Genomic DNA, 15,112 nt, shown 5'->3' with positions numbered 1-15,112 from the left:
TCCTCTGTACATATTACTATGCAGCTGAACACCCTAGTGCATATAGTAATTTCAGAAGAATGGACATTTTATGTCCCAAGACTAATGTCCAGCTCCTCACATTAACCTTGCCTCACCAACTCCAGCCTGTTTTCCATACAACACAAGCAACTCAAGTGGAACTTCCACTGCATCCGCTCAGCCTAAAGAAGCTAAAAATACCTGCCTGGTATGTGTGTTCAGCCAGCCATGGATAATGCTGTATCCCTTATCAAAAATGACTAAATATGCTTTTCAAGGAAAAGTGACCACCATTTTTTGGATATAAATAGAAAAAGTGAATAGCAAAAGACAACAATTTACTTAAAAGAGTATTTTAAGAGAGCTATCAGTAACTTTGAATGTCTCCTGTTTTTCTCAAGTGTACTTTTGTACATTTCGCATATATATATATAATTAAAGATTCATTTTATTATTTCATGCTATACTTTTGTTTTTAATACATTTTAACATGAAATTAACTTTAACTTGAAACTTTTTTCTTTCCCCAGAAACCTGATCACTATCCCTCTGTTATCTGTCCCTGTTTGTTTATACACAAAAAAATATTCTCTCATGTGGAGATTTAATTTGGAGCAGAAGTAAGACATCAAATACTCAAAAATTGAAAAAAAAAACAACAAACCAAGCCTCTAAGACTTAAAGACAGAAAATAAGGCCATTCCTAATATAAAAATGCCTTAAGCAAGTAAACACTTGCTACTGAGTCTCTGAGTACATTATACTCCCCACACAAACAGTGCAAATGCACCTCTAGGCAAGGTTTTCCAGTCTTTTAATAAGATTTGCAATTTCTTGACAGCTCAGTTTTTTTCTTCTAAAGACAGTGGGTGAATCAGGGTAAAGTATTTTTGCTTCCTCTCAAGTCAAATATTTGCATGTACTTGTAGGCACCAAATCAGATCCTCCTTCATCTTTTCCCTTTGCTGAGAAAGATGAAAAGATTAAATTTCTGTCAAAAACTATTTGTTCACTACACATCACTACACACACTCCAGTGTGACTATTGTGTCAAATACCAGCGTATGCACCTGCATGGCTCAAACTTTCACAATTTACTATGAAAAAGCCAGAGAATTATCAGAATCATCAATCACTGTAAATATTTATCACCATCTTTTTGAAAAATTTAAAATGCCAACTGATCAACTGGCCCCATACACACACTGCAAATAACTTTTAACATGTCTTAAAATGCCTTTTGTAGCTTTACAGCTGGGTTATACAATCAGCCTGTGTGGACACCCCTCAGCATTTCTGTATTTTCATGACTTTATTTCCATGACAAAGGCTTATTTAACAAGCTGCCACTGCTGAGTGGCTTGCAGGCACAGTCAGAAACCCCACAGCCACACAGAGCTGACCCTGGATGAGGATGGCTCAGTCAGAACCACTCTGTTCATCAGAGGCTCTGCCCACAGCACATCTGCAGCCCCAGCTGCACTTCTTTTAGGCAGGTTGAAATAACTCAAATTTTTCAAGCTGATTATTTTGCATTAGCAGCTGAAAATATTCCATTCGGAGTTCAAAGAGAAAATTGAGGCCTCTTTGTTTAGAGCTGTGCACAAACATAAACTCCTATTGTCAGGTAAAAGGGAGACCCCAGCAGCCTCAGTCTGGTCTATCTCAAAGCAATGAGGAACTGAAATTAACACAGACACCCTTTGTTGTTGTTGTCTTTTGGGTAATAATCTACTTTCTTTCCCCTCCCAGTCCAGTCCCAGTCCTGTCCCCCTCGCCTTCCCTCCAGTTTACCATGCAGGTGGAAAGTTCATCTCCTACAATCTTCTGAGAGGTTCGAAGTTCTCTCAAGTGCATCTGAGCTGGGTTCAGCTGGTAAAGCACTTCTGGAAAGGTCAGGTAAAGCCCTTCCCCAGAAATCCACTCTGCCAGGTGGGGGGAGCCACCTTGTTTGGACTTTTTGGATTACAAGTCTTTTTTAGGGCCTCACCTTGTGCAAGACTTTTAACAGCTACTTGTGCTGACATCCACATAAGAAGCAAATGCTCCTTACACAGCTTTGAACAAGCCTTCCCAGAGAGACTGTCATTTTTTTATGTCTTGGGTTGTTTGTTTTTTTTTTAAATTCATCCACCCCTTATCTACCTTTATTAAAAGAACAAAGTCAGGGGGGGAAAAAGCATGCTTCCACAAGCTTCATTTGAAGTATGGTTCTAGAGCAATAATTGTTGTTTCAGAGATGCAATTTAGGACAATCTTTGGGTATTACAAAGACCAAATGCATTCTTTCATCTTTGTATTTATTTTTTTGTTTAAGGTTTAGGTTTTTTCAGCCTTTGATCTGTAACAAAAATAAGGGCTACCCAGTAAGAACATTTCTTATTGTTACTCTCTAAAGACTTTTGATTGATTCATCCTTCTTCTGACTCATACTATTAACACAATAGCAGGGTTTGAAAAAGAAAAAGAGTCATCTTAAATAAGAGATGCACTTTATCTTTGTACACAATCCTTAAGCCATTTGACTATACTTTTAACCAAAATAAAGAAATAAAGTCTTAAACTTTTTTGCTATGTAGAGTTAGCAAAGATCTACTGATACTGGTTTTGGTCATAGCATATACTGGATAAGACAGTTCAAGACTATCCACAAATATCAAAGAAACTACCACCTGTGCTGACCAAAGTTGTTTTCCCATCTTTTCTACAATTAAGAAGGAGCTAAAAATGTAGACTTAGTTTTCTTTTCAGAGGAGAATTACTGAGAATCATCAGTCTTTTTTAATACCTGGACAACTATCTCCATTTAGCAGGAGGAAAAAGGTTAAAAAGAAAAAAATAGTTGAACAGATTTTAAAAGGCCATTTAATCCTGCATTGTAGAAACTGTTTATGTTTCTACAGTTTAGGACAGACAAATTCACTCTCCAGATACAAATAATTAATGGGGCTTGTCTCAGCTTTTAGCTTCAAGGTAAGGAGATAGAAAAGGAAGTCAGGAATTACATACTCAAAACAGAGGCATGATTTTCTTAAATTCTGTGATTGTTAGGGAAGACAAAACAAACAAATCCACCCCAAACCATCACTGCTACCGAGACATAAGCAGAGATCAATATTTTTCTGGTTTGCAGACAGGGGTATGAACTATTCCAGTGGCAACCAAATGCAAACATCCAGTGCCCAGGTAAAACTGGCCGGGATCTTCTCATGCCCCTGCCTTATACTTTCAAAATTCTTTCTTGGAAGCTCATGGAGGCCCCAGGAACTGAGCACACAGGCTGAGACACTGATTCCCAAAAGCTGATTTTGTCATGGGTGCTGTGTATGAATGTTGAATTCCACTGCCTACCGAAGTTTTCCTGTTGGCCAGAATGAGGTACCTCTGCAGAGGAGAAATCACCTTGTCCTTCTGGATTCTCTGTGGTTTGAGAAGGACTGTAACTCTCTATTTGCAGTTCTGATCCCTTTACTTATTGCCACATTCTGCCTACTTAAAAGTCGGGGCAGGAAGGGCAAGATAAAATTACATTTAAAATTAACAGCTAAGAGATGTCTCTAAGAAAAAAAAACCCACATATGATAAAAGTGAAGTTGAATGTCATGGCGATAATAATAAAAACTATGACAAATCTTAGTCAACATTAGAAACATTTAGAAACTTAGAAACTTCTTTTGTGTTTTAAAGTAATTTATCTGACTCCCAATGGCAACTTCCCAAATTAATCTACACCCGACTGCTCTTACTCTCTTAAATGCTGGACAATCCTGAACCACTCCCTGATACTGAAAGCTCAGAATACACAGTTGTGGAATAACTTAAGACCATTCTAAAAATAATTCAGAGCTACCTTCAGAACTTTTAAAAGAGATATTAAGATCGTGCAAGTAGAAACTATTTAAACTCTTGACAAGGCAGAATTCAAAGCAGTGCTGAGGGCAGTTCACTCTCTGGCAAATCCAGGTGCATGTTTCCTCTATGACCTATTAGCTAAACTAGACTAATTACTTAAATGTATTTTAACCTGCAATGATGTAAAGAGTTCTAACATTTCTCACTTAGCTCTATTACCTCCATTATTAAACTGCTGTAATATATGGTCTAACTCTGTTTTGCTGTGTTTGTCATATAGACTCCACAGAGGAAGTCCTTCCACATATCTACATTTTGAATACTTTAGCTTTTACTCTAGTGGAAGCCTGACAAAATGCAACCAAATTATGAAAAAAGAACTTAAAGACTTCTCTTCTGCACAGATCGCTATTGATAGTAATGTCACAGATTTGCACCAAAGATCAGGTCATGCAAACACGAGTGATGTTTTTGGGTAAGTCTGCAAAGAGCAGGTGAAACCATGCCAGGTTTTCCATTTGGATGCTGCTGTCCAAATGTAGATTCCTGAACTCTTGTGTCAGGGTTTCAGCCCATCAGACCTCACAAGCACACAGACACACATATTTACATACACCCTGCCTTGTGAACTCAATGCTGATGAGCTCCAAAGGGAGCCTCACTTAACTGGTTCAGAAAACTAAAGTAAAAAAAAAAAAAAGAGAGAATGGAAAATAAAAGTATGCCAGACTTGCACCCATCCTCAAGAACAGAAACAGGATATGATTTTCCTCAACAAATAAAAAAAAAAAAAAGAGAAAAGGAAAAAAAAAAAAAAGAGAAAAGGAAAAAAAAAAAAAAAGAATGGGAAATAAAAGCATGCCAGACTTGCACCCATCCTCAAGAACAGATACAGGTTACGATTTTCATGGCTATATAAAAACAATATAAGAGAAAGACTCAGGTTTGTAATTCTCCTCATAAAGAGAAGCAAAGTTTCACTTTGGGGCACCTTGCCCGATCTGATGTTCTAGCAAAACAAGGGTTTAGGTACCTTTCCAACAAGCACAGCTTCACTAAGGGCTGCCTGCATAGGATTTGCAAGTGCAGCCAGCAGTGGCAGGAGTCTGGCTGCTCCCCAAGTGAATTTCTTTTCCTCCCACTCCAGAAACTTCTTGTTACACTATACACTGAAGAATACTACACAGTGTGAGTGCAACAGCCTCCTGAACAAAACCCAGCTACACCATCAACAGGTTTTTTTAAACCCCAGCAGTATTTAATACCATCATAGCCAAGGAACTAAAAACAGTTTCCAGGAACCTATCTGCCAAGTTACACAGCTCACCTGTCACAGAAAGGTTAAGCTACAGAAAAGGAAAAAAAACCAAAAACCTTTGACAGAGAATTAGAATGGAGAGAGAGAACAGTTTAAGAGACTGGAGATTTCTGGAATAAGTACTACTGTGTTTTCTTCTGCTACACAGAAATTGAAGAGAGAAGTAAAATTTTGAGATCATTTTGTTAGGAAAGGAAGGACAGGTGGCCTGCAGTTCATGATCACCTTTCTGGCCTGGAGCTCTACATACTGGTATTTTTCCACACTACTCGGATTACACACGTACATCACCCTTCACCATACATTAATTTTCAAGAGACTTGGTTCCATTATAACTGGATGGTGATATGGGGGGGTGTGACAGTGGCTTGTTGCAGACCTGATCTCACTTGCATCATTTATCAGAGTACATAATCTCCCCTGTCTAGTCAAATGAGTTACACCACCGTGTTTGCTCAGCACACACCAAGATACCCAGTGTCACAACACGGCGTGTACTGGTAATGGGGTTCTTGGAGGGCTCCACACCGACGCGCCTGTGTAAAGGCACAAAGACCTCCCGACGGGCAGGCCCCAAATTAGCCTTTTAGGATACAGACCCTCCGCAAGAGCCAAGAGTGCGATGTGCAGAGGTCTGTCCAATGCTTCCCCACCACCGGCGAGATCCAAGCAAGCAGCTCCGAAGGCAGCACATGACAGCCACGAAGGCCAAGATCCAATTACACCCCGAGCCCCGGGCCGTGCCAGCCAGCTCCCCGGGCCCTGCCTTGCACACGCATTTAGTGGCCCCCACACCCCACTACGGCTTCCCCAGACCACCCGGGCTGGGGGATCACCCAGCCCCACCGCCCCCGAGGGCAGGCTTGGCTCAGCCGGCTGCCAGCACAAGGACATCGCTGCCGCGGGTGCCCAGCACGGGACACGGCGATTACCCTGCCTGAAGGGGCAGGAGCCCGGGCTGGATGCGCCTGCTGGCGGCAGCGGAGCCGCCCTCAGCCCGCGGGCAGCGCAAACCCAGGGGCAGCAGCCCCGGCTCCCCCTCCCCGGCCACAGCCCCGGGAGGAGCTGCGTTAACGGGAGCGGCGCGGAGCCGACGGGAGGCGCAGCCGCAGCGGGGAGCGCGGAGCCCGGGACGGGCACTGCCGCGGGCAGCGGGGCGGGCAGGGAGGGCGCCCGTGCGGGCATCTCCCCGCCCTGCCCTTCCCTTCACCCGGCTTGCCGGGAGCCGCTGGGGCACCGGAGCTCGCCGGGCAGCGCTGCCGTCACACCGCCCGCAGGGAACAGTGGCGGAGGGAGAGGAGGGAGATAGGAGAGAGGGAAGAGGAGCAGGTCCGCGCCCGCTCACCTGCAGGGGGAAGGTGGCCGCCTTGTTGCCCACGTAGCCGCGGACGACGTGGCTCTGGATGGAGAGCACCCGGCACTCCGGCTCCATGGCTGCGCCGCGCGCGCCTGCCCGCGCCGGGCCGAGGTGGCGGCGCCGGGAGCAGGAGCGGGGGGCGGAGCGCGGGCGGCGTGACGCGCTCGCCCTGCCCGCCTGTCACACACCTCCCGCGGCAGCGAGGCAGGAAGGGAGGCGGGCAGCGGCCGGCTCCCAATGGCTCCCAAAGGCCGCCTGCCGGCGCGCCCGGCTGAGTGCGGCGCGCAGGGGTAACACGGCCGGCACCCAGCCGCGGGCGGCCCCGCCGCCCCCGCACAGCCAGCGGCGTCACGCGGCCACGCCTCGCCCGCCCGGCGGGGCCAACGGCACCGAGCGCCGGGCCCGGCCCGCTCCGCCCCGGGGCGGGTCAGGCTGGAGGGGAGAGCGGTGGGTCACCAGCTTCCCTCTTCCAGCAGTCATCCCAGAGCACACGGCACGGGGTTGTTACCGAATGGCTCTGGAATATGCCCAGGGAAAATGGTAGCCTTCATAGTCTCTCTGGGCTGTCTGTCCCGGTGCTCGGTCACTGCACAGTGAAGTTCTTCCTCGTGCTCAGGTGGAATTTCTGACCATCGGTTTCTGCCTTGCTGGGCACCACCAAGCAGAGTCTGGTCCAGGCTCTGACAGCTCCCTTTTAGATAATTATACCCATTAATGGGTATATTTATATATATAAATATACCCTGTCAGTCATCTCTCCTCGAACCTGAGCAGGCCTCAGGTTTCCTCATAAGAGAGATGCTCCAGTCCCTGACTCGTCCTCATTGCCCTCTCCTGGACCTGCTCCAGGAGCTCCATGTCTCTCCTGTCCTGAGGAGCCCAGAACTGGACACAGCAAAGGAGCATTTTCTACCTGAAAAGAGATTGTAGTCAGGTGGGGGCCAGTCTCATCTCCCCAAGCCTACAGTGAGAGGACTAGAGGAAATGGCCTTAAGCTGAGGGAGAGGTGATTCAGATTTTTTCACAGTTTTAGAGTGCTCAGACATTAGAATAGGTTGCCCAGGGAAGTGGTGGAGTTACCATTCTTGCAGGTGTTTAAGAGACATCTGGATGTGACACTGGGCAATGTGGTGTAGGGGCTGCAGTGGCACAGTGGGGTGGACAAACCATGCTCCCCTGTGCCATGCCATGAGCCACCCACAGCTGCCCACATCCCGCTGGGAATCCAGCACTGGCACAAACATCCCAGCTGTGTGACTGCTTCCCTTCCTCGAGTGTTCAGAAATTCTTGTGGAGCCACAGAGAGCACAGGCAGCCCCACAGGCAGCAGTGCCTGGAGGTGGCACGCTGGCCCAAGCTGTGGGTGCCCTGACAGAGCATCGCCCTTGCAGCTGGGTTCTGAAGTGACTGCAATTGTGTGCTATTGACCCAAAAGAAAAAAAAAAAAAGCCCTTCAGAGAGCTGCCAAAGAGTAAAAGAAGATGTATGCGTTGGCTGGAAAGTGCTACAATACATCAAGACTCTGCTGAGATGGGACTTCGTAATGTGTTTGGGAATTTCATCTTCCTCTGGTCATTTGTCATTATTGACCATCACAGGTCCAGTCACAGCTCACAACAAGAAGTGGCACCTGATGCCTCTTGTTCTTCTTCGTGGATAGCTTTGAATCGACTCTTGAAATACCGTGATTATTTCTTAAAAATGTGAAAGAGTATTTTCCTCATCATAAGTAATCTGTTGGAAAATGATGGAACATACTGTTCTCTCTTCAGTTGTCACTTGCATTAAAGAACTTGGGGCTTATTCTAGCCTGGCCTTACTACCAATTGTTGCTTCAGCCTTTCAATACATATTTTTTTGAATTGCAGAAATCACTGCATCTCCATGGAGGGCCAGAGGAGTGAATTATCTGCAGGTATGCTCCCACTCCTCTAGCTTAGAGGACAATTGTTGGAATACAGATTTTTCCCCCCTTTTCTCTGGTTTTCATCCTTTGCTCAGCATTAGTGCTTATTGCACCACTTTGACCTTTTAAGCAAAGATACACACATACCAGTTCTATGCAGGATTGCTGCTTTCTTCCTAATATTCTGAAATGTCCAACAAAATCCAGTTCCTAGGAAATTTTATGCTTTCCCCAGAGGGATATCTGAAGCCTCTGTTGATGGTTTTTAATTAAGGATTAAGGAGTAGAACCTGCATGCACAGAAAGTGTGTGATTCAACAGCATCCAGTCCTAACATCTTTCAAAAGTATGGGGGAATCTATATCTCCATACACTAAAAAACTTGCCACAAGCAAAACAAAGGCCAGAAAACAATTCTCCTTCCCTTCCAGAAAGCAGCTCATCTAAAGGTGAATACACAATTTCTGAGCAGTGTTTTTGTTACAGACTTTGCCATATTTATTCTTTAAGAAGTCAGGCCTCTCCCTCATAAAAAGGACTATGTGTCTCAGAAAAAAAGGTGAAGCTGAGCTTCAATTTCATAGTTATCATGCTTCCTACTTAAAAAAAAAAAACAAACTCCTAGGTACTCCTCGAAATTTGGGGATTACTAAGACTGTTCAAGGAGCAAATAACTGTTCAGTGGATGACAGAAAGATTCATTAAGAGAAAAAGAAAAAGGCAGGGCAGGTTAGATTAAAATGTCAGCAATAGAGCAGCTGTTTTCAGCTTCCTACAACAGCTGCTGCTGTAGAAATGCTTGGGTGATACCTCCTGAAGCTCCTGGCCTCTCAATGGACTGTGCATGGAGTTCTGTGATTTATTTTCTTTAAGGTAACCTGACCTCTCAAACCAGATCCCCTTGGTCAGAGCAGAACATTTGCTGGAAATAATGAGATTTGAGAAGTTTATCAGCATTTGATCAAGAAAGAGTATAGTCAAAAGACCACAGTTTTTGTCAACAACTGGCAATCTTTCTTCCACAAATATTCCTCTTATACTCTCTTTCTACAACTCACCTGAATGCTTCTCACATCTCCCTCGCTCTCTGCTCAGCCTGGCAGTGCACCACAAACACACCCCATGGCAGACCTGGGGCAAGAATACACATGAGAGTTGTCCAGCCAGCAATTCTGGAAGATACACATCTTCCCCTGCCCTCCTTGCTCCTGGGCAGACAGAACAAACACCCTTCTGAGCCAGCTGTTGCACAGGCTGCTGCCTTCCCATATCTCTGTGGTTACCCTTTGGAATTCCAGCTCACTGTGCATGAAGAAATTGTGAGATTGCAGCGATTAACAAGCTTAACATGGGTCTACAATGTCACAATATTGCAATAAAGGTCATCCCCTTTTGGACTGCATAAACAACAGCAGAGTTTCCCAGATATAGGGAGCCATCCTGGGCTCCTCCAGTCGTGCTCAGCACTGGTTGGGTCTCTGGGGAAGTGCTGCCAAGTTTTTGGAGTGGTGTTTTATTCAAAATGGAACAATGGCCCAGTGCAGGAGGCTGTAAGAAGGGTCCAAGGCTCAGGACTCACAGCCTAGGAGGAAATGGTTTCTTTAGCTTAATGAAAGCTCAGCTCTAATCACAGCCTACAAATACATACAACACAGAGCTGTGAGGGAGCAGAAGGGAATAAACCAATTTGCATAATGGAGGGCTTGCTGCCATTACGAAAGGGATTATGAAACACACAGGAAGAGATTGCTTTAAAAGATTGAAGACGGTTCATTTTCAGTTTGTTTGTTTTCCATAACTACTGGAAGAAATATTTTATAAATATTGATTGCTATGTGTAAGTTTGTATTGGAACAGGGGACAAACTTTACCTGACAAGGTCTCCTGAAGCCCAGATTTTTGATATAAGCACAATGGGAAAGATATGGGGGTGCCAAGAATATGGTACACTTGATAGAAGATGCATAGAGAGAGGGCCTTAAATCAGATTTTGTGCATTGTGTATGGATTCTATAAATCATCATAGATGTGACAGAAAATAAAATAGTCATGGTTATGTAAAAACAGTATCAATACCCATTCCTTTCCACAATAAGTCTTGAAGGTGGCAGAATTGGACCATCAGAGAGTAATAATTAGAATCATAGAATCTTTTAGGTTGGAAAAGACCATTAAGATCATTGAGTCCAACTGTCAAGTCCACCACTAAATCATGTCCCTAAGCACCACATCACATCTCTTAAATACCTCCAGGAATGGCAACTCAGCCACAAGCAGCCAGTTCCAGTGCTTAACAACCCTTCCAGTGAAGAATTTTTTTCCTAATACCAGTCTAAACCTCCCCTGTTGCAACTTGATGCCTTTTCCTATTGTCCTGTTGCTTGTTAATTGGGAGAAGAGACCAACTTCCCATACAATTTCTTTTTAGGTAGTTGTAGAGAATGATAAAGTCATCCCTGAGCTTCCTTTTCTTCAGGCTAACCACCCTCAGTTTCCCCAGGTGCTTCTCACACGGCTCATGTTCCAGACCCTTTCCCAGCTCCAGTGAAGAGTGTACCAGTCCAAGCCAGGTTTTTTCCAGAAGAATTCTGTGGGAAGTGGTGTCAAAGGCTTTGCTCACATCTAGACAACATCTAATTGTGCATTCCTCAGTCGGCTGGATTTAAGATACTAATTTTTGCTTCTCAGTTGAATGTTTGCTAAGACAGATTGTAAAGTACCAATTTATGATTGTGATAATTGCCATAAAGTATTAGCAACATTTGATGTAGGAGGGCACTGTTATGCTTGTTTCATGCCAAATTTTCCCTTGGCCTCATTAAAGTGGTTAACTTTGTCAGGAATTGTCAATATTAAGGGACAACATGGTCAGAAGATCAAGTGGGCTGTGTATTCACTTACACTTTGACTCAAACCTGTTCTCTGTCACTGACTTGCCAAAGCTCCATGTGTTCTGAGCATTCCTGCCTCCAAATGTCAGGCCCAGTCTTGCAATCCTCACATCCATTGTTTTACTGAGGTAAATGGAACTGCTTGGGGCAGCATCCAAAGGGCTGGGTGTCCTGGTGAGAGATGGGCCAGTGATAAAAAAGTTCTGTTTAAAATGCAGCTGAACAGCACTGTATAGCGTGGCATTCTTGATCCTTATCTCCTTCAGAAGGTGAAAATACAGCTTTTTAGAAAAACATGCAACACTGCTGGGCAATTCTAAGCTAAAGCACTTCTTACTCTGGTACAACTCCCCATAACTATACACAAATATTTTGTCTAGTGCTGATGCCTGCACACATTGGTCCCACTGTCCATGTAATAAAATAGTCAAAGTTAATGAAAACCAGGAAGCCTCATTTGCTTGGCTGAGAGAGCTAAAGTTCTTTGTATTAGCTTGCAGTTTTGTCCTGAATGCTCATGCTTGCACCCTCAGGAGCCAGTTCCATTGCACTTAGTATTCACTACCTAATACTGGGGAAAAGTAACTCATTGCCAGTTGTTTAATTCCAGTTTAATTCCATTGCCAATTGTTTAATTCCAATTATCTCTTTTTGTCCTTGAATTTTAATAACTATAATTCATATAATTTAAGGGGTAGCCGAGTAAGTGGAAACACCCCTTTGTCAACAAGTATATTTCTAAGCAGCAGCCAAGCAGAACCCTGCAATAACTATAATTCATATAATTTAAGGGGTAGCCGAGTAAGTGGAAACACCCCTTTGTCAACAAGTGTATTTCCAGCAGCCAAGCAGAACCCTGTTCTGGGAAGCAAAGAAGTAGGAGATGCAAGCAGTTATGGGGTGACAGTACAATACAATATGTGGTCTGGATACCAGCTTTAGGGAAATGCATACAAGTGTTTTTGTTCTGCTTCATTTTTAAGGCACTTTTGGGGAAAACGTGAAGAAATTGGTGATATTTCATTGCCTTTAATTCTTTGATTTCACAGACATTTCTGTACCTGTTTTTTGATATTTAACCTTGAAAATTGTTTGACTTAGATTTTGGGTCAGAAATTCTGCACACACTGCATATTTGTTTTATGAAACTTGATAACAGCTGGAAAAGAACAAGGCCTTTCCTGGCAATGGGGATAAACCTCTCAGTCATGAACTGCATCTCTCAGCAGTTTGTCCTGTGTGTGTCTTGCATCACATGCTGTCGTCTTGCAGTCATGAGTCACTTGCTTCAGCTCCCACTGCTCTGGATATCAGCTTGGCAAAGCTGCACAGCTTATTCCCTGGGGAAATGTGCACACAAAGCAGTGGGAAGCCAGGCCACTGCAGTGCTGGAAGCAGAACAGATTTGCATTTGAGTTCAAGCTGCAGGATGTACATGCTAAGTTGACTAATGCCACATCTATTTCTAGTCCTGTTACCTGGGTAATGGTAATTTCATTTTGTTCTCTTCCTTCAGTGATTACAAGGAGATTTTCTACTTTAAATTAACCTTTAAAAATCTGAATGAAATACAGTGAGTTCAGACATGAGCTACATAATTTTTACAGCTGTTGTAATTTCACTAATTAGGAAAATAGTAGTAATACAGGACAGATTTCAGGAGTCTGAGAGATGCTGGTTCTGTCCCAGGCTGGAAATTCCTTCTAATTTGCTCTTGGTTTTGCCTGTCTTATTAGGGAACAACCCTCCCTACTCCTGTCACTTTGACCATTGTAATTAGTAGCAAAGTCTAACCTATGTAGTTCTGAAAGTTTCCTGGGTTTTTCTCCTTAGAACAAAAATAAAATGGTAGAATTAAATCAGCAGACATTATTAGGATTTAATACCAAACTTTGAAACTTGTATTCTCAATGATTTTTCTCCAGGACAACTATCAACCTCTCCAATTAAATAAGCTAAACTGATAAAAAAGATACGAAAATTGCACGAGATAAATGGGCAAAAACAGAGTTGTCATCTGGTTCTGGCAGATATTTGAGCTGTCTAACATTATCAGCAGCAGTGACAGGTTCCTTGGGCTGATAACATCATTGTCCACAGCCAGTTAGTGATAATCAGCAAAAATGTGTGTGCAAGCCCTGAACGTGCCAGTGGCCAACTACAAATTCCTGTGCCTGGCATTACAATGCAATACAATACTTCCTACTCTTGGCAAGCAACTCTGTACAGCTCAGACCCTCAGTGGCCAATTTTGCAGCTTGGGAACAACAAAGCAATTTCTTGCCCTCTTGCCAGAACAGGTGCCCAAGTGGATTTCTAAGGGAGAAAGTCAGCATATTCTGCTCTCTGATGGTCTGCTGGAAGGCAATGCAGACCTTGTGAGTGATTTCTCTCCTCCTTTTCAAAGGGGTTAATTAAAGAGTTGAGGGCTTTATTTTCAGAAATAAAATTATTCCTTGACAATATTCTGCAAAGGCAAGTACGCATTATTGGATTAGAAAAGTGTTTACAGTTCAAGCCTTAATTTTATAGTAGACGTCTCCCAGATGTTTACCATAGTGGCAAAGCCTATAAAAACACAGGGCAGCACTGGAAGGAGATCTGCTTCCTAAAGTGAGACTGGAATTCATTTTCCTGAAGGGCCTAACTCCTGGCACTTGCAAGTTTTTTCGCAGACTTTTCTCAGTGAGGTAGGATTTAGTCAAGGACTCTCTGCCCATCCCCATTCCTTACTAAAGAGCAAAATTTCCTTGCAGAGAGCTATTTTAGTATTGTATCCTCCTTTGAGCATGATCACTGAGAAGGGTCCAGGCTGGAACCTCATCAAACCTTCATTGACTGAGAGCATTCAACAGCAGAAGGAAACTAAGGAATGACACACTCACAAATCTTACTGGACTTAGAGGAGTCTGGCTTTCTTGTCATTAAGAAGATCTTGAACAATTATTTTAACCTTTTTCAGTTTAATTCTTTATCTTACTGACCTAGTGTGCATGTTTTTGTGCTGCTCTGCTCACAGGAGAGCTGTGGGTTTGGAGGGTGAGTTGTTCTGGGGATGAGGAATTGGTTGGATGGACAGAGGAGTTGTGGGCAGTGGCTCTGTGTCCAGCTGCAGGTTTGGGATGAGGGCTGTCCCTCAGGGCTCTGCCTTGGCCCCAGGGCTCTTGCATGGCTTCCCCAAAGACACAGACGGCAGATCCAGCTCACCCTCAGCACGCTGGCAGGGGATGGGAAGCTGAGCAGGGCAGGGGCACCATGGAAAGACAAGGCCATGCACAGGGACCTGGACAAGCTTTGGAAGTGAAACCACAAGAACCTCACAAGGTTCAACAAGGCCAAGTACCCGGTCAGGGCAGTCCCTGAGTCACAGAATCATCAAGATTGGAAGAGACCAGCAAGACCATCTGGTTCCATCATCATCCCAGCAGCACCATCACCACCCCTAAAGCACATCCCAAAGTGCCACATCCGTCCAGGTGGCCGGGCACAGGGGTTGGTGCTGCAGGGATGTGTGTGCTGGGCACAAGTGTGAAAGTGCAGAGGGTGTGTGCAGAGCAGGAGTGTGAGCACAAGTAGGGTGTGCAAGCAGGGCACCATGGTGAGTACAAACAGGCAAGGCCCTGTTGCAGACAGCTGAGGCAGCACTGCAGTTTGGGAACATGCAGGGCACCACTGGGAGTGTGCAGGGCACTGTCCTGAGCTTTGGATGTACTGGAATGTCCTGAGCTGCAGTTGGCAAGGCCACCTGAAAGCCTCTGGGGAAGGACAGAGGGACAAACCAAGGGAGA

The 15,112-nt window shown here is 44.4% G+C and overlaps 1 protein-coding gene across 2 annotated transcripts in view; it reads right to left on the bottom strand.

Annotated features, from left to right (window-relative positions):
* The window catches only part of PDXK (pyridoxal kinase), a 46,524-nt gene extending 39,693 nt beyond the window's left edge, over positions 1-6,831 (bottom strand). The window contains exon 1 of one of the 2 annotated variants that reach the window (XM_039729547.1): positions 6,516-6,831. In XM_039729547.1, the coding sequence (XP_039585481.1) occupies positions 6,516-6,602 (87 nt within the window). In that variant the 5' untranslated portion in view covers positions 6,603-6,831. The remainder of the gene's footprint in view (positions 1-6,515) is intronic. The other variant, XM_039729546.1, reaches the window with a different exon arrangement.
* Between the last annotated feature and the right edge of the window lie 8,281 nt (positions 6,832-15,112).

The sequence above is a fragment of the Passer montanus genome, unplaced genomic scaffold, assembly GCF_014805655.1.
Source record: "Passer montanus isolate IOZ18808 unplaced genomic scaffold, ASM1480565v1 scaffold69, whole genome shotgun sequence".
NCBI classification, from domain to species: Eukaryota; Metazoa; Chordata; class Aves; order Passeriformes; family Passeridae; genus Passer; species Passer montanus.
Note: the sequence above shows the minus strand (reverse complement) of the source record. Positions and strands in the feature narration are given on the sequence as shown.